The sequence below is a fragment of the Schistocerca americana genome, chromosome 8 (genome assembly GCF_021461395.2).
Source record: "Schistocerca americana isolate TAMUIC-IGC-003095 chromosome 8, iqSchAmer2.1, whole genome shotgun sequence".
In the NCBI taxonomy this organism is placed as follows: Eukaryota; Metazoa; Arthropoda; class Insecta; order Orthoptera; family Acrididae; genus Schistocerca; species Schistocerca americana.
The window spans coordinates 119845261-119865227 of NC_060126.1; the positions used below are offsets into that span (position 1 = coordinate 119845261).

General features: G+C 37.9%; 1 protein-coding gene across 1 annotated transcript; it reads left to right on the top strand.

Moving 5' to 3' along the window:
* The first annotated feature begins 9512 nt into the window (after window positions 1-9512).
* On the top strand, window positions 9513-14393 carry LOC124544591. Its single transcript, XM_047123182.1, has 2 exons — window positions 9513-10802; window positions 13890-14393. The coding sequence occupies exons 1-2, from the start codon at window positions 9831-9833 to the stop codon at window positions 14016-14018; spliced, it is 1101 nt and encodes a 366-aa protein (XP_046979138.1). The 5' UTR covers window positions 9513-9830; the 3' UTR covers window positions 14019-14393.
* Window positions 14394-19967: the final 5574 nt, after the last annotated feature.

Below are 19967 nucleotides of genomic sequence, written 5' to 3' on the forward strand. Positions count from 1 at the left end.
ACAAACGCGTGGTTCCTGAAGAGGGGCAGCAGCCTTTTCAGTAGTTGCAGGGGCAACGGTCTGGATGATTGACTGATCTGGCCTTGTAACACTAACCAAAATGGCCTTGCTGTGCTGTACTGTGAACGGCTGAAAGCAAGGGAAAACTACAGCCGTAATTTTTCCCGAGGAAATGCAGCTTTACTGTATGGTTAAATGATGATGGCGTCCTCTTGGGTAAAATATTCCGGAGGTAAAATAGTCCCCCATTCGGATCTCCGGGCGGGGACTACTCTGGAGGACGTCGTTATCAGGAGAAAGAAAACTGGCATTCTACGGATCGGAGCGTGGAATGTCAGTTCCCTTAATTGGGCAGGTAGGTTAGAAAATTTAAAAAGGGAAATGGATAGGTTAAAGTTAGATATAGTGGGAATTAGTGAAGTTCGGTGGCAGGAGGAACAAGAATTTTGCTCAGGTGAATACAGGGTTATAAATACAAAATCAAATAGGGTAATGCAGGAGTAGGTTTAATAATGAATAAAAAAATAGGAGTGCGGGTACGCTACTACAAACAGCATAGTGAACGCATTATTGTGGCCAAGATCGACATGAAGCCCACACCTACTACACTAGTACAAGTTTATATGCCAACTAGCTCTGCAGATGATAGAAATTGATGAAATGTATGATGAGAAAAAAGAAATTATTCAGGTAGTGAAGGGAGACGAAAATTTAATAGTCATGGGCGACTGGAATTCGGTAGTAGGAAAAGGGAGAGAAGGAAACATAGTAGGTGAATATGGATTGGGGGAAATAAATGAAAGAGGAAGCCGTCTGGTAGAATTTTGCACAGAGCATAACTTAATCATAGCTAACACATGGTTCAAGAATCATAAAAGAAGGTTGCACACATGGAAGAATCCTGGAAATACTAGAAGGTATCAGATAGATTATATAATGGTAAGACAGAGATTTAGGAACCATGTATTAAATTGTAAGACATTTCCAGGGGCAGATGTGGACTCTGACCACAATCTATTGGTTATGAACTGTAGATTAAAACTGAAGAAACTGCAGAAAGCTGGGAATTTAAGGAGATGGGACCTGGACAGACTGATTAAACCAGAGGTTGTACAGAGTTTCAGGGAGAGCATAAGGGAACAATTGTCACAAATGGTGGAAAGAAATACAGTAGAAGAAGAATAGGTGGCTCTGAGGGATGAAGTAGTGAAGGCAGCAGAGGATCAAGTAGGTAAAAAGACGAGGGCTAGTAGAAATCCTTGGATAACAGAAGAAATATTGAATTTAATTGATGAAAGGAGAAAATATAGAAATGTAATAAATGAAGCGGGCAAAAAGGAATACAAACGTCTCAAAAATGAGATCGACAGGAAGTGCAAAATGGCTAAGCAGGGATGGATGGCTAGAGGACAAATGTAAGGATGTAGAAGCTTATCTCACTAGGGGTAAGACAGATACTGCCTACAGGAAAATTAAAGAGACCTTTGAAGAAAAGAGAACCACTTGTATGAATATCAATAGCTCAGGTGGAAACCCAGTTCTAAGCAAAGAAGGGAAAGCAGAAAGGTGGAAGGAGTAAATAGAGGGTCTATACAAGGGCGACGTACTTGAGGACAATATTCTGGAAATGGAAGAGAATGTAGATGAAGACAAAATGGGAGATACAATACTGCGTGAAGAGTTTGACAGAGCACTGAAAGACCTAGGTCGAAACAAGGCCCCGGGAGTAGACAACATTCCATTAGAACTACTGACGGCCTTGGGAGAGCTAGTCCTGACAAAACTCTACCATCTGGTGAGCAAGATGTATGAGACAGGCGAAATACCCTCAGACTTCAAGAAGAATATAATAATTCCAATGCCAAAGAAAGCAGGTGTTGACAGATGTGAAAATTACCGAACTATCAGTTTAATAAGTCACAGCTGCAAAATACTAATGCGTATTCTTTACAGACGAATGGAAAAACTGGTAGAAGCCGACCTTGAGGAAGATCAGTTTGCATTCCATAGAAATATTGGAACATGTGAGGCAATACTGACCTTACGACTTATCTTAGAAGAAAGATTAAGGAAAGGCAAACCTATGTTTCTAGCATTTGTAGACTTAGAGAAAGCTTTTGACAAAGTTGACTGGAATACTCTCTTTCAAATTCTGAAGGTGGCAGGGGTAAAATACAGGGAGCGAAAGGCTATTTACAATTTGTACAGAAATCAGATGGCAGTTATAAGAGTTGAGGAGCATGAAAACAAAATAGTGGTAGAGAAGGAGTGAGAGAGGGTTGTAGCCTATCCCTCATGTTATTCAGTCTGTATATAGAGCAAGCAGTGAAGGAAACTAAAGAAAAATTCAGAGTAGCAATTAAAATCCACGGAGAAGAAATAAAATCTTCGACGTTTACCAATGACACTGTAATTCTGTCACAGACATAAAAGGATCTGGAAGAGCATTTGAACAAAATGGACAGTGTCTTGAAAGGAGAATGTAAGATGAACATCAGCAATAACAAAATGAGGATAATGGAATGTAGTTGAATTAAATCAGGTGATGCTGAGGGAATTAGATTAGGAAATGAGACACTTAAAGTAATAAAGGAGTTTTACTATTTGAGGATCAAAATAACTGATGATGGTCAAAGTAGAGAGGATATAAAATGTAGACTGGCAATGGCAAGGAAAGCGTTTCTGAAGAAGAGAAATTTGTTAACATCGAGTATAGATTTAAGTGTCAGGAAGTCGTTTCTGAAAGTATTTGTATGGAGTGTGACCTTGTATGGAAGTGAAACATGGACGATAAATAGTTTGGACAGGAAGAGAATAGAAGCTTTCGAAATGTGGTGCTACAGAAGAATGCTGAAGATTAGATGGGTAGATCACATAACTAATGAGGAGGCATTGCATATAATTGGAGAGAAGAGGAGTTTATGGCACAACTTGACAAGAAGAAGGGACCGATTGGTAGGACATGTTGTGAGGCATCAAGGGATCACAAATTTAGCATTGGAGGGCAGCGTGGAGGGTAAAATCGTAGAGGGAGACCAAGAGATGAATACACTAAGCAGATTCAGAGGGATGTAGGTTGCAGTAAGTACTGAGACATGAAGAAGCTTGCACAGGATAGAGTAGCATGGAGAGCTGCATCAAACCAGTCTCAGGACTGAAGACCACAACAACAACAACGTTATGTTCATTCTGTGTCTCCATTGTTTTCTCTTGTACTGCCTGTGGCTGAAGAGCGGTGTACTGTTTCGCTGCCAGCCCACCTTGTATAAGGTGTAAAATGACAATAAAGAAAAAAAAAAAACAATAAGCTCAGCCTGCCAGTCTAACCTTGCATACGTCTCAGGATATATCGTCTCACATTAGACAGTGTATTTACTTTCGTGTTTTCTTTACGAGTGGACGTGGTTGTCTTTTCTCGTTTTCTTGACTCTGTTGTCCATTCTTGTTGTTGTCGTGAGGTCCTTCATTGGTCGTGTCTGTTCTCTCCCGTTGTGTTGTTATTCGCGGGCTGCTCCGCGGGTCCCACTGTGTTTCCGTCGCTTCAACCCTGTGACTGTTCCAGTTGCCGTTACAACAAAGTCACTGAAAAAAGTTCTTAGTACTGCCCAAGAGTCGATACCATGACGTCTGCACCTGTAGTGTGCTATTTAGCTACTGAAACTACAAATATAACAGTCCCGCATATTACTTTTGAACATATGTGGGACGCTACACTAATATGAAAGAAAAGTGTACAACACTTAAGCATGACAGCTGTAAACACACCGCTACTACAGGAAGAAATATTGGTGTTTAATGTCCCTTTGATGAGAGATGAAGAACCAGTTCCAGCTGAGGAAAGTTGAGGTTGGAAAGTAGCAGAGGTCTTACTAGAGCAACAACACCAGAAAGTGTCTTAAAAGTTTAAATGTGGTTATGTGATGGGAAATTTAGCCACCTCCCCCCCCCCCCCCCCCCCAATTGCAATAATAGTTTGCTACCACTTCACCAGTAGTGGAACAAGGGCGGCGTCACCCCCCTCTGCATTGTTGCCAAATTTATTCAAAATGGCGCCGATAGATACGGCAACTTTGTAATGACATCATGGTGGGAAGTTCAAATTTTTGTGGGAAAAGCAGGTCAATTGAGCTACCTCCGTTAACCTAACCTTTTTCCCCTTCTCCCCCATAAAATGCTGTACCTAAGAAAATTGCTGGAAAAGTTTGGCAGGAAAATAGGCCACTTGGGCTACCTCCACTAACCTAAGTCATTGGACCACCACCTCTTCCTTGGAATTGCCGGGAAAAGGACTCATCCTGCACTGGGCTGCTGGAGAGGAAAGACTGTACTTTATTTATTTTCAGTGGGAAGTTGGAACAATTTATTTAGGGATGGATTTCACGGAGTTTATTTATTACACTGATGTGTTTGGGGTCACAATACACAGCATACAGAGCTGCAAAATACATATAAATCACGGAAATAATGCAGTATATTGATGTACAGACACATTGTCAAAGTAATGCATGTAAAACGCTCTGCAGACATTCTCACTAATTATGAACAGTTGAAATAATGCTTTGCCCAGCCTACAGACCTGTTCACAAAATAATGCAACAGACACATTCACTACACATAAAATTGTCAATGCGTATATAGAACTCAGCCCACATGCTCACAACACTTAAACAGCTGAAAATAACGCAGTGCGCAGCCACTCACTGCACGTGAAATCACTTTCGAACTATTGTTAAGAAATTCTACTGCAGTATATCAGTGAATTGTTCCCTACAGAGGTCCAATGCGCTTGTGCACCAGTATGGCCTGACCTGCAAAGTGACGATGTAACCATCAGCTGATGGGCCAATTGGTGTCCATTCGGGTCCTGCAAGCATTAGGTTCTGGCATCCCTTTCATAAATGACACTTGCGAAATTCCTGTCAAAACACATATTTACCTGGCCACTGTGGCTGATGCATAGCTGCAGGTCCAGTGCCGAGCAAGAGATGTTTGCACAGCAGTTCACGTTCGCAGGTGCAGCTAGAAGATTGTCAGGGTTACACTGACATCAGGAGTCTATGTAAATAACAGCCAAATCTCCCTCTTGACGTGCTATAGAAACCTTTTGAAGTGCTTCCCAGAATAACACAGGATACATTCTTCCTAGCAATTCTAACAGGGCAGCTGATCCATTACATATCAGTCCCTGCTCGTAAATCGTAAAGTGTCACAGAAACAGTTAACAGTCGCTATTGTCGTAAGAGCTTTCGTGATGTCTGAGCTTGCCTCCATGGAAATTCTTGTTCTAACAGGACCTGGTTACGAAAATAGCTCGGAATAATACCAACTGCATTCTCACTGATGGTCCTAATGGCACATCACGTGTTCCCTTCCTGGAAATCATGACGTCCTGATTTCAACATGTCTCAGAAACAGTAAACATTCTCACTGTTAAAAGCATTCATCATGCCTGTGCATGCTTTTGAAAACACTGTTAATCATAAAAGCATTCTTGTTATTTGGAAAGAGAGACAATGGTCGCATCAATCCCTTCCAGGAAATAGTGACGTTCCATAAAAGCTTCTCATTATCTACCCATCCAAATGAAGCTCTCTCACTGGTCACCTCAGTCTATATATAAATCCACAACCAACCACACCCCTCTGTGTGTGCGTGTGTTTTAGTCTCCAAGATGAAGAGTGTAGCGGCAAGAGGCGTAGAGTTCTAGAGACAGGATTACCAACTGAGTAAATAAGTGGTATTTTGAGTGTAAATTTTTGTGTGTATGTTAAATTTGCTTTATTAATTCCGTCTCCTTGTTATAGTACAGCTCCAGGAATTTATCTTGGAGTGTGAGGAGAGACAGGAGGGGGTTGGACCTTGGCAGACTCTCAACGTCCAGCCATCCATGGTGGGTTCACAGCTAGCATTGCCATATGAGTATAATTTTCCTTGTAATTTGTTCTTGTATAGTAGTGACTCAAAATCTTCTTATTTCATACTTTTTTTTCAATTTATGCATCTTGCTTTTTGTTGTTGTGAGCAAGACAAGACAAACCAATTGCCTGATGCCGATTCTGACAAGGACAGTGATATGCTCGAATGGGACAGACAAAGGGTCATTGAACCAGAGGAGGATGTAATCTGGCCCTGCTAAATGATGATGATGATGATGATGATGATGATGATGATGACTTCTTTGAGGTTGTGGTGGAGATTTCCGATGAAGTGTTAATGCCTTGCAGCCAGAGCGAAAAATGTAATCACTCACTCTGCTTATAACCTTGAGATCGTCAGTATTCTTTCTTTCACTGTGCCAGCAGCGGTAAGCAATGTACTTAACTATTATTTTTTTATTTCTTCTTTTACAGCAGTCCCGTCTTCGCAGCCACAACACAGTGTGGCGCACGTACCAATGGTGGCTAAATCTTCTTCATCCCCAAAGCGGCGCCCCGTAAGGCATGCATCACCTATAAGGATGCCGCTAGTTGCCGCGAGGGAACTGCAGCCACCGCTGCCCAAAACACCACCGCTCTGGCGTCCATGAGCCAAGCAACGAGCCACCACCCCTCAAGTTATTGGGTCAGTTCTGCAGCAGCAGCAGCAACAACAGCATTGAGAACCATCACCGCAGCCTGGCTGTTCCCATCAGTCTGACCTGGTAACACTGCAGCATCCTCCTCCATCATCATCATCATCATCATCATCATCATCATCATCATATGAGCCTTGTCAGAATCGGTGTAAAAGCAAATGGATTGGTGAATACCGACTGGCCCCTCCTCAACACCATCATCAACAGGGTGGACTCAGAATGAAAATGCGGGGCATGTCAATTGCCGGGTGGTTTCGTAAATCCACCTTGAGTGCTATACTGGCCCGGTTTTCCGAGATGGAGGTCGGAGGGTCAGCTAAAGCACTCAGTTGAATACTACACCTTGTAACGGAACATATTAAAGGCTTTACTTTAATGAAGTATGTGATACCCTCCAAATTCAACCAGTTTAACGAGTATTTACGATTATAGAAGAGTTATTGTGTATGTTAACAATGATTGCACAACATGTCTCCATAAACAGTCAACCCATTAAATTATACTGAATAACTGACCCACACAAAAGTTAATATCACTTGATCACTGATACAGCAAATGTCATCATGTAAAAACACTAAGTTTATCTTAAATAATTAATATGAAGTACGAAAAATAGTAGCCAACTTAGGTATTTTGGATCTCCTTAAATAAAAATCACCCAGTGAAACCTATTTGTTCACTAGGAGCGTTTTCACTCAGTATTCACGTAATCAATCCTATTTTAGACGAAAACCAATGTAATTCTTAATAATTCATGTTACTTACTTATTTATGCAAATTAGAGAAGTCAATTGACAAACTTCTAAAAAATGGCCTTTTTGTAACAGAGAATTATTCTGTCAAGTCAACAAATCTGTCTGTCTCATTTTCATAACATGTTAAATTATGTCACTCGATGCAAATTAATAACTTATCTGCACAAATTATGATAACAGATGTACATGTGACTTATAAACTATATCTCTTTTTAGTAGTTCTTTGACAATGTTATAAATACAAGCAGCAAGAAGGGTCGAGGAGGCAGTCGGAATGTCACTTTGGTAAAGTGTGTTTGTGTGTTATTGTCTGAGGTGGATAAACAATGCAAAGATCATGTAAAGGAAGTACTACTTTGTGTTGTGTCATGGTCTTTGGTGGACAGTGGAATTAAGATGGCCACCAGAGTAATAAATATATGAAGGTTACATATTTGTTGGTTTTGTTCGTTCTTTATCATCAAAAGCACATAAAAAACACGGACCTCATGTTTTTAACCCTAGACAACCAGATTTAGAGCCAGCATCAGCATCGAGACACAGCAGCGATCCAGCAAGCAGCAGCGATTACTACAACGCATTTTAATGGCGCCTACCAAACATCAAGTGCTAACAAGCTCCGTAAACGGGAGTGAAATAGTGCGATTACAGCAATTAGCTATATCAACGACTAAGCGACCATTACAAAGGTGGGGGCTCGTCCGGGATCTTTAAGTGCATCGATGATAATAGTGCAGCGATAAATTTCGTAAGTGCTTAGCACTTCAAAAAAAAAAAAAAAAAAAAAAGTTTATTTGTGCAGTGTGGCAACAGTGAAGATATGTCAAAGTGAAAAACAAAAAAACGTGTGTATGTGCGATTACGAAAAACTATCATCACAGCGCTCGGAAGATTAACGTCTGGATTGTCAATGGAATTCATCAATCAAGATAAAACCGTATAGATGTGAAGAAAGCCAACAAGAACACCGATCACGACATCATAGCATAGGTACATAAAGCAAGGTATTTTGTTGTTGTAAAAATTATAGTTAACATGTCTCTACCTGAGAGTGATGAGGTCGTAGGAAATGTAAAAATTGAACCAGGGGATGGTGAACAATTAAATTTAACAGAGTGGCTAGCAGAGTTTGCAACTCAAATAAGCTCGCAACTTAAACATTCGAGTGAACAAGTAAGTTTGAAACTTAAAGAATACACAGATAGACTGGATAAGTTAAGTTTGAATTTTGATCTATTAACCACTCATCTCAATTAGAAGTGTGAGGAAATTAAAACTACCCTCAGTAAGGACACTAGCGAACAGCTGATACACTTCAGAAAAGAATTTCAAATTAAAGTTGAAAGTTTAAATGAAAATATACAAGCTAACACAGACAGCATTGCTGTCATCTACAACAGAGTAGATACTGAAGTTGAAAGATTACATCAGAGAATAGACAAAACATCAGAAAACCTTAAACAAGAATACAACCTGTATACCACTAATGTAGATACAAAAGTAGAAAAGATACACACTAAATATACACAATTGGAAGATGCATTGATGTCAAAACAAATGTTTTACAATCAAAATACAATGTATGGGCACATCCAAGTGAAATGCTTTCCTGGTGAAAATCTGCACCCTATTGACTTTATTCATCAATGTAAGGATATGTTTGTTGTAGGAATGACAGATAACATAAAAATTAAGTTAGTAAAACGGTTTCTAGAAGGGGAGGCCCTATCCTGGGCAAATGAGAATAATGATTCTTGGAATACTTTTGAAGAGTTTGAAGCTAAATTCATTTGTAAATTTTGGTCACAATCCATACAAGCCAGATTAAAGTCAGAATTTCTAAATGGACCAGTGTATAGAGGGAAAATAGGGGGAATGCAAAATTTTTGCAGAGACCAATTGAAAGAACTTGCTCATTTGAATAACTCATTTGATGTTATGACACAAATTGATGTTTTAAAAAGAAGGTTACCAGAGAGACTGCAGTGGGAATTGGTCCATGGACCAGACGATTCAATGGAAGAGTTCCTGAAATTTGTAGATAGATTAGATAGGGCCTTGGAAAGAGAAAATAACCAAAGATTTGGCTCTGACAACAACCAGTATGGGGGGTGGAACAGGAATGTAAATAGAGATTATTATGGGAGGAGAGACTTTGAAAATTCTGGAAATAATGCTCCAAATAGGGGAGATAGAAGATACGAAAATGATTTCAGAAACAATACACAGGAGGGAGGATGGAGGAGAGATAACAGGAATGATAGAAATAGGTATTGGGGAAGAGAACAAGATAGAAGGGGGTTTGTTGAAACTAGTGAACAAAACGACAACTACAAACGGACAGACCGAGGGAACCAGCCGGGAAACGGTGGACAGTCCCGCTAGATGTCCGTAGTTTTGGGGCTAGACAATATTATGATAGGACAACATTTAACCGAAACTGGAAAAGGAGAGGATACAATGTAAAGAGTAAATACCATGAAAATACTGATGTTTTTAGAATGAATAAATTAGAATTTAATAAAAGGTTTTGGGATACTATGAGTAAAAGTGATACAGTTAATAAAAACAGTGTTCAAGCACAGGTAGTTAGGGAAAGTGCAGAAGTTGAAGGTATTGCAGAGTTCCATACTTGGGCTGAAAAAGATACTGGCGTTAATAACAAGTCAGACACACCACAAATAGAATCTATTTTGGGGGGTTTATTTGATAAGAAGGGGGATGCCGAAGTGTTTAATGGAGCCAAAGACTCAATTGCTGAGATTCAGGTACATAGGGGAGAAACTGAAGATGGGGTTGTTGTGGAGGAGGAGGAAGAAGTAATAGAGGGACATTTAAATAATGATCCTAAATCAAGTGATGTTATTGATGAGAGTGTGGAGGAAGAAATAAAAGTATTTGTAGAATTGAGAAGTGATTATGTAGTAAAGGTAAGTGATGTGACAAACATGGGTAATAATGAGGTTAATTTAAGTGAAATGCAGACTAGGGAATGTGTATCTGAGGACAAGCTATTGCCTATTGGGAACTATGAAACACTAATCTATGAGAATGGTAATAATAATAATAATAATAATAAAGAAAATATAAAGGGATGGAATGTAAATGTGTGTTTTCAAGAAAAAGGGGAAAAGTTTTTAGAAGTTTTGTGGAACAACTATGGAAACAGTATAAACAAAGATGCCTTTTGGAAAGAATTAGCAAAGGTAAGTGCAACCTTGTATCCTACATGGTGGACAAAAATCCGTAGTGGACTTTATAAAAAATGGGGTGACAACACAGTGTTAAGAGGAACAGATGAAAACAAAGGTTTATGTTTAAATGTCAATGCTTTGCAAACAGAGAGGGATGTGTCTAAGTGTAGGAAAGAGACATTAGACTTAGGAACTAAAGAAATTGAAAATGATCTATTGTTTGAAAGTACTGAAATAGACAAAGATGTTGAGCTAGGTTGTCCATATGTTAAAGTAAACATTGACAAGTGGGAAGGAAGAGTGTTAGTAGACACAGGAAGTCCTGTTTCTGCCATCACTTCTAGACTTAGAGATAAGCTCAGAAATTCAGAGATAAGCTCAGAAATTCTCAACATTTTCCTGAGATGCCAGTTGTTGGATTAAAAGTGAAAGGAGCTACAGGCAGAGCCAGTAAGGTAGTTAAGAAACAAGTGTTACTTACTTTTAAAATTGATAACCTAAATTTTGAACATGGATGCTTAGTAGTAGATGACCTGAATGAAAATTTCATTTTAGGTATGGATTGGATATTAAAAGTGAATGCTGGGTTTAATTTTACAGCAAAACAAATGTGTATTATAGAACTTGTTAAGCAACAAAGCTGTGTAGTGAATTTGTTAATTTTAAACTGTGGTGACAGCTGTAACCACATTCAATCAGTGTATCATGAAAATGAGGATGTTTATTACCCGGATGAGAACTTGGGGGATGATGCAGAGGGTCAAGAGTTTGAGAAGTTAGTAGAGAAAAAACTGGGGGAAGCTGAAAGCCTAAATAATACACAGAAGGAAAAATTAAAAGAGTTATTATGGGAATTCCAGGATGTGTTTGATGATAGACCTGGTAGAGTGAAATATTATCAATGTAAATTACAGTTAAAACCTCATGCGCCTTTCTTTATGAAACCGTATGGAATACCATTTGCAAAAAGAGACGCTGTGGAAAAAGAAATACAAAAAATGGAAAATTGGGAAGTTATAGAAAGAAGTTGCAGTGCCTACAACAACCCGTTGGTCATTGTAAAAAAAGGAGACAATAGCGTTAGGATTGTATTAGACTCCAGACATCTGAACAAGTATCTCATCAGAGAAAACGACCACCCAGAAAGTATAGATGAGCTGTTAGGTAAATTTGAGTGTGTCAAACATATGACAAGCCTAGATCTCACTGCTGGTTTTCATCAAGTTGAACTTAGTCCTGATTCGAGAAAATATACAGCCTTTTTATATAATGGTAAATGCTATCAGTATACAGTCATTCCATTTGGTCTCAATGTATCAGTTGCGGAATTCATCAGAGCATTAGATTTTGTACTTGGTCATGAAACTAGTTCAAAATTAACCATTTATGTAGATGACATTTTAATCACTAGGAAAACTTGGGAAGAACACCTTGAACTATTAAGGGAGGTATTTATAAAACTCAGAAAGGGAGGAATGACATTAAAATTAGAAAAATGTAAATTTGGGCTAGAGGAGTTAAAATTTTTGGGTCACATCATTACAGAACAAGGGATTTTGCCAGACAAAGACAAAATAAAAGCCATAGAAAATTTTCCAACACCTAGAAACAAGAAACAACTCAAATCATTTTTCGGCTTCACAGGATTTTACAGGAAATTCATCAGTAATCAAGCATTAAATGCAGTTTGTTTGTATAACTTACTTAAAAAAAATGTAGTGTGGGATTGGACACCAGAATGTGAAGATGCTTTTAACAAAATCAAAACGCAACTATGTAACAGCCAACTTCTACATAGACCAGACATGTCAAGTCCTTTCTGGCTAGCTACTGACAGCAGCGATGCAGGGTTAGGAGTACATTTATTTCAAGAAAAGGAAGTAAATGGAAAAATGGAACACCGAACAATCGCATTTGCCAGCAGAATTCTTCAAAAACATGAAAAACACTACACAGTGACAGAAAAGGAATTACTAGCTATACATTGGGGTTTTACAAAATTTAGAAATTACCTCTTGGGACATAAAGTAATAGTACAGACAGACCACAAAGCATTAAGCTATCTCCAAGAGTGCAGGTTATACCATAACAGACTTACCAGATGGGCCATGTTTCTCCAGCAGTTTGATTACGAAGTGAGGTACATTCAGGGAAAACAAAATGTGGTAGCAGACGCTTTATCAAGACTACCTTTGGGAAGTGATTTGGAGGGAAGTAGTGGAGAGGATGAGAAAATTTTCAAAATTATGTATCTAAAGGGTATTAAAGAGGAAAAGGAAATACAAAAAATCTGTAACGACATTAGGAGGTTTCAGAACCACGATGAAAACTGGAAACTAGTCAAAAGTTACATAGGAAAAACTGGGGGAGAAAAGGTAGAAGCATACTATAAAGTACACAAGGGGATACTATTCAGAAGACCTAAACCCGATTTAGACTACTGGAAACTGTGTTGGCCTGAGCAACAAATAGATACGCTCATTACTTATGTACATGAAAGCTTTGGCCACTGTGGCACCACTAAGTGTATCCAAAAAATACAGGAGAACATTTATTTTTACAACATTAGCAGAAGAGTAAAGAAAAAGTTATCAACATGTGACAGATGTCAGAGGGTAAAAGTGACAAACCAAACAACCAGGGGAATAATGCAGAACATATTACCCACAAATAAACTCGATCTCGTTGCAACTGACATCTACGGACCGTTACCCAAGACAAGGGGGGGGGTTACAGTTATATTTATGTCATGGTAGACATCTTCTCCAAATTTATAAAGCTTTATCCCTTAAGGAAAGCTACCAGCAAACAAATAGTTTCAAAAATTACAAGTAATTATTTCAACACTGTGGGAAAACCTAAGGCAATACTTTAGACAATGGGTCTCAGTTCACCTCTAAATACTGGAAAACTTTTATTGAAGACACGGGAATTAAACACATTTTAATATCTGCTTACCACCCGTCAAGCAATCCGGCTGAGAGATACATGAGAGAGATTGGAAGACTGTGCAGAACCTACTGTAGCCAGAACCACACTAATTGGTTAGAGTACATAAATAGTTTTGAAGAAATAATGAACAGCTTACAGCACTCTTCCACTCGGTGTTCCCCACACGAAATAATGTACAACCAATACCCTGCTAGTTTCTTCACTGAAAACATAGAGTATCCACCTTGCAAAATTATGTCGCCCCAAGAAAGAGAAGACTGTGTACGGGAAACTATGAAAAAACAAGGGGAATTGAGAAAAAGGCGACATGCAGCCAAAGGAAAAGCTACACAGTTCAAACCAGGGGACCTTGTACTCGTCAAGACACAAGAGAAATCAAAATTATTGTCAGCCGAACTTAAAAAGTTTTTTGATATTTACATTGGTCCATTTGAAATAAAAGAAAGCCCACATCCTAATGCGTATAGACTTATCTTTCCCAGATCAAGAAGGTTATTTGGATTAAGAAACATCACTGAATTGAAACCATATAAACATGATTAAGCACATTTCCCTGTTTGAATTTTCCGTAAAGCATTTTATCAGCAAAGATTTTTACTGGGTGTGTCAAATACCAACTACCACTCATCCTACAGACCCTGGAAAAGTTCCAGATCTCTGAGAGAATGTTTTTATATTTGTATTTTCACTATTGAATATTAAATTTTGAGACATCTTCCTTACTTGCAATGGGCAATAAGGTGACAAACATTTATTACTTTCTTTTTGTATTGTTGAATATGGGGCATACTTGCACCAAATAAAAGACAATGTAAAAAATTGTTGTGCAAGACCCATCATTTTGTTACTATTGTTTTCTTAGGCATAAGATTTGTGTACAATTTTCTACAGCTAATCAGATGTTCACCAAGTTTGATGTTTGTGTTATGTTGTGACCAATTTAAGTGTCCAATTTTAGTATTAATTTGTTCTTGTACTATCTTGACTGTGTCTCAATGGGAGACAAGTTTTTTTAATATTTTCTTTTTTTTTTAAATGCATATTATATTCATACATGTGACTTCTCTAGTGTTTGTGTTTATATATCATGTCCATACTTATAATTATGTTCTTTGTTTTCATTTCCTTTATGTGGCTCAAAATGAGCAGACAGCTGCAATATTTTTCCTATGGACATCTGAACTGTCAATCTATGTAATATATTTATGTTCCTTCTATTATCTTGATTATTCTGTGACTCAATGAGAGCTGACTTTGAAATAATTTACATATATTTTTTTTTATATCTTAAGATCGCATGTGATATATTTGTGTCTGTTTTTGATCATTTTCCATGTGGCTCACTGGGAACAAAGATTAACAGTTTTTTTTTTTTACTTTCAGATATTACTAAATATTTTTATTATGCTGTCATACTGAGGGCCATAACACAAAGTGCATTTGAAACAACACAACTAAAATATTTGCAGGAAACAGTCATTGTATACATACACATTATGCATAAAAAAAAAAAAAAAAAAAAAAAAAAAAAAAATAAAAAAAAAAAAATTATTAAAATAGTACTTTTCCAAATTTTAACCATTTGACACATTTGTCCTAGTCGGCTAATATCATTAACATTCTGTAAATGATATTACCCGAGGGGGGTATTGTAACGGAACATATTAAAGGCTTTACTTTAATGAAGTATGTGATACCCTCCAAATTCAACCAGTTTAACGAGTATTTATGATTATAGAAGAGTTATTGTGTATGTTAACAATGATTGCACAACATGTCTCCATAAACAGTCAACCCATTAAATTATACTGAATAACTGACCCACACAAAAGTTAATATCACTTGATCACTGATACAGCAAATGTCATCATGTAAAAACACTAAGTTTATCTTAAATAATTAATATGAAGTACGAAAAATAGTAGCCAACTTAGGTATTTTGGATCTCCTTAAATAAAAATCACCCAGTGAAACCTATTTGTTCATTAGGAGCGTTTTCACTCAGTATTCACGTAATCAATCCTATTTTAGACGAAAACCAATGTAATTCTTAATAATTCATGTTACTTATTTATGCAAATTAAAGAAGTCAATTGACAAACTTCTAAAAAATGGCCTTTTTGTAACAGAGAATTATTCTGTCAAGTCAACAAATCTGTCTGTCTCATTTTCATAACATGTTAAATTATGTCACTCGATGCAAATTAATAACTTATCTGCACAAATTATGATAACAGATGTACATGTGACTTATAAACTATATCTCTTTTTAGTAGTTCTTTGACAATGTTATAAATACAAGCAGCAAGAAGGGTCGAGGAGGCAGTCGGAATGTCACTTTGGTAAAGTGTGTTTGTGTGTTATTGTCTGAGGTGGATAAACAATGCAAAGATCATGTAAAGGAAGTACTACTTTGTGTTGTGTCATGGTCTTTGGTGGACAGTGGAATTAAGATGGCCACCAGAGTAATAAATATATGAAGGTTACATATTTGTTGGTTTTGCTCGTTCTTTATCATCAAAAGCACGTAAAAAACACGGACCTCATGTTTTTAACCCTAGACAACCAGATTTAGAACCAGCATCAGCATCGAGACACAGCAGCGATCCAGCAAGCAGCAGCGATTACTACAACGCATTTTAATGGCGCCAACCAAACATCAAGTGCTAACAAGCTCCGTAAACGGGAGTGAAATAGTGCGATTACAGCAATTAGCTATATCAACGACTAGGCGACCATTACAACCTGGACATCCATATAGATGTCTATGATCTGGTAAATGGAAGGTCAAGCTATATTAAGCTCCCTAATGATATAGCTAACAAGAGAGCATGCAATAATGTTGAAAATAAAATCAACCAGGTTTGTTTCGCATGATCAGTCCTGGCTTGTGAGAGAAATTACAATTACATAGATCATCCTCAGTATCCCAGTACACACCATGTAGGTGATAATATTCAGGGTGTTATAACTTTGATGGTATCGATTTCCCCATCAAGATGCAGGACATACATAAATTTGAGGCACAAAATACTGGAATATTGGTTCATGTTTATGGCCTGGAGAAGAAAAGCAAGTCAGATGAGCGAGACAAGCACATTGTTGCCAGGCGCTTTCATTTCTCAAAATTTGCAGGTGAGCGTGAGCTGCACGTGAACATGCTGATCTTCTCTGAAGGTGATAATTATCACTATGTTTGGATCAAAGACATGTCTTGACCCCTTTACAGCCAGTTGTCGAAAAAGTAACATAAAAAGCGTATTTTCTTAAGGTGTCTGAATTATTTCTCCTCAGACAAGTTATTAGTGGCGTACCTAGCAGACTGCATTTCCAATGGCCCGGTAGCTGCTATCACGCCTACTGAGGAAAACAAATTCAAAAAGTTTAAGAATGCTCACCGCCAGGAGCAATGCCTGTTTGTAGTGTATGTCAACTTTGAATGCCTCCTCGCTCCTGTGACACACTGTGGAGGTAACCCTACAGCCTCACATTTACAGAAAAACACGTACCATATTTGGCAGTGTATCAAACTGTATCGTCATATGATTCCAGTCTTAACTGCTACAAATGTTATGTCAGGGATAATCCTGAAGTTTGGCTGCTCACTGAGCTCAAAAAACTTTCAAGGGAAGTTGATAACCTTTACAGCAACAACATACCCCTGACCAAATCGAAGGAGAATGAAAATTTGTATAATAATGAGGAGGGAAATAACTACTTTGAAAAAAGAAAAAGAAGAAAAGGGAACTGCTTCTTCCATACATTAATTAGCTAGTGTTTTAATTTAACTCTTCAAACAGAGCATTTCAGCAACTTTATACAGACCACAACCAGCTGCCTACATACTTGCAAACATAAACACAATATATATTCTTGAGTACCCTTGAGTACACTGCACATAGAATGGCTACTACATTCTTTTATTTCAACTTTAAATATTTGGATATTTTCAGTTTCTTGTCATAAGCCAATATATAACCAATTATAACGTTTTGCACCAGAATAAATAAGCTCCATTCTGAAAACTAGAGATTTATATTTAATCTATATCAAAATTATATTTAATTCTAATATTGTGTTAGTGAATTTATGAATTCACCCTAAATTCACATTTATCATCAACCAGAAATACCAGTATGGAGCATATGACTGACATGTAAGTATATGAAATCTTAGCTCCCTGAAGAGGCTTCTTCAAGATATTTACTTGTCAACTTGACAAAATGTTCTTATTTCAACCTCTGTAGCAATCATTTTATTTTTTTTTTCATTTAAACTTCAACAAGTTGCAGATTATACCATAGGACAGAACTGAGTCAGACAAGTGCATGCAATGTAGTTGTAGTTGCAAATATGGAAAAACATTAGCTGTATAATGGAGTGAAAACAAAAAATTTTTTGTGCTGGACCTAGAATTGTGGCAGATTTCTGGCTTATTGACAGCTGTCAGTTTACCATTAGCTACCTGTGTATTCTCCATGTATGTCGCCAACCTGCACTTGTACATCTGTTATGTATATTCCCGTACAGGAGAGATATTTTAATTGAAAGTCACTAGCCCAGTATTGGTGGATAAATAAAATACTGCAGTGGCTTTGTTGTTCTGAAGTACAATGCAATGTTCCTTTAGATGTGCATCCATGTGGAAAGGAACAGGCACACATTGGACAACCGTCAATTGTATAACTGAATGACAATAATGAAAATTTGTGCTGGACCAGGACTCAAATGCGGATTTCCCACTTATCGCGAGTGGTCACCTTACCATTAGGCTATCTGAGCCAGACCCAAATTTCCGTATGTTGTCAATCATGTGTCTGTAACCAGCATTCATATGTTAATTATGTATATTGCCATACAAAAGTGACATTTTTAATTGAAAGACACTTGCTAATTGTCGGTGGATAGTTATAGTATTGCAGTGCCTGTGTTGTTCATAATTATGATGCAATGTTCCTGAAATTGGAATGATCACATAGATAATATTTTGAGGGAGGCAAACCAAAGACTTCATTTTACTGGCAGAGAACTTAGAAGATGCAATAGGTCTACTAAGGAGATTGCCTACATTATAATTGTCCATCCTGTGCTAGGGTATGACTGTGCAGTATGGTACCCTTACCAGATGGGACTGACGAGAGGACACTGAAAAAGCTCAGTGAGGGGCAGCTCATTTGGTATTATCAAAAAATAGGGGAGAGAGAGATGGACATGTTACATGACTGATGATGCCAGCCATTAAAACAATACTGTTTTTCAGGGCAGTGATATCTTTTCAGCAAAGTCCGTTTTTCCCATTCACTGTTACAGAGTGGAACGGTAGAGGAATAGTAAAAGTGTTTTGATGAACCCTCTGCCAGGCACTTAAAGGTGACTTACAGAGTATTCATGCAGGTGTAGCTCAAGGTGACACTACCTCAGAGGTGCAATGAGATTTATTGTTACTTCAACTGATGTTGCTAAATAAAATGATGTACTATCGTGTAGGAGATGTGATGAGATGAACGAAAATTTTGTCATACTCCCGTGTCATCTCTCACTACAGGACCGGTATGTAGAGCTATCATCACTATCTGACTGCGTATGGGCTATTCTGATGTTGTGGTAGATAATTGCAGGTGGCCTTGTGATTGCGATTGAGTATGGAAACATAATAGCAGTGTAGAATCTTACTGTGAATGGTGTTTTGCACTATCGTCAATATCTATCTTGGCTATTTGTGTGTCAAGTCATGGCAATACAACTGTTGTGCAAACCTTATGGACAAAAAGTTCGTAATTTTCACAAGATGTGTCTCTGCCAAGTAATATGGTTCAATGAAATGTGGGCCATTCATAGAAAGAATTGCTACAGTGTATTAGAGAAGGTTACTGAAAGAAGTGCGCAATGAGAACAGAAATAACTTCATTCAAAGTCGAATTACACTAAAGTGTCCGCGTTTCATGATGGTCCCCTGGTATTACAAATGGCGGGACATGGGTCTTAATGGAATGTGTGATCACCACTGATGACAGTGCATGCTCTATTGCGTCCTCCTATGCTGACCATACGTTTGGTAGTAAGTTCTTGTGGCAGTGCGTTTGATTCATCTACCAGCAGGACTGACAGCTGTTGGATGGTCATTGGTGAATGTGGATATGCTGAAACACGTTTTCCTACTGGATCTCACACGTGCTCAATGAAATTTACGTCACGGGACAGGCCAGCCCATTTGCCAAATATCCTCCTACTCCAAGAGCACCTCCAACAGAGCTGTTCAATGCGGCTGGACATTATTACTCATCAGGAGCCCTGTACGAAACTTAAGTGCTTTCATAGTTTTAAATAATGACAGTATTTGGGATAAGAATGTAGTTGGGATACAGATGGTTTGTGAACTGATAAAAATTCTTTAAAAATAAACCAAAAAAGTGAAATAATAATCATAAATTTATGACGCACGCTTTTCTATATATTTCCACACAGAAAATTTGAACGAAATTGTTTCCAGAG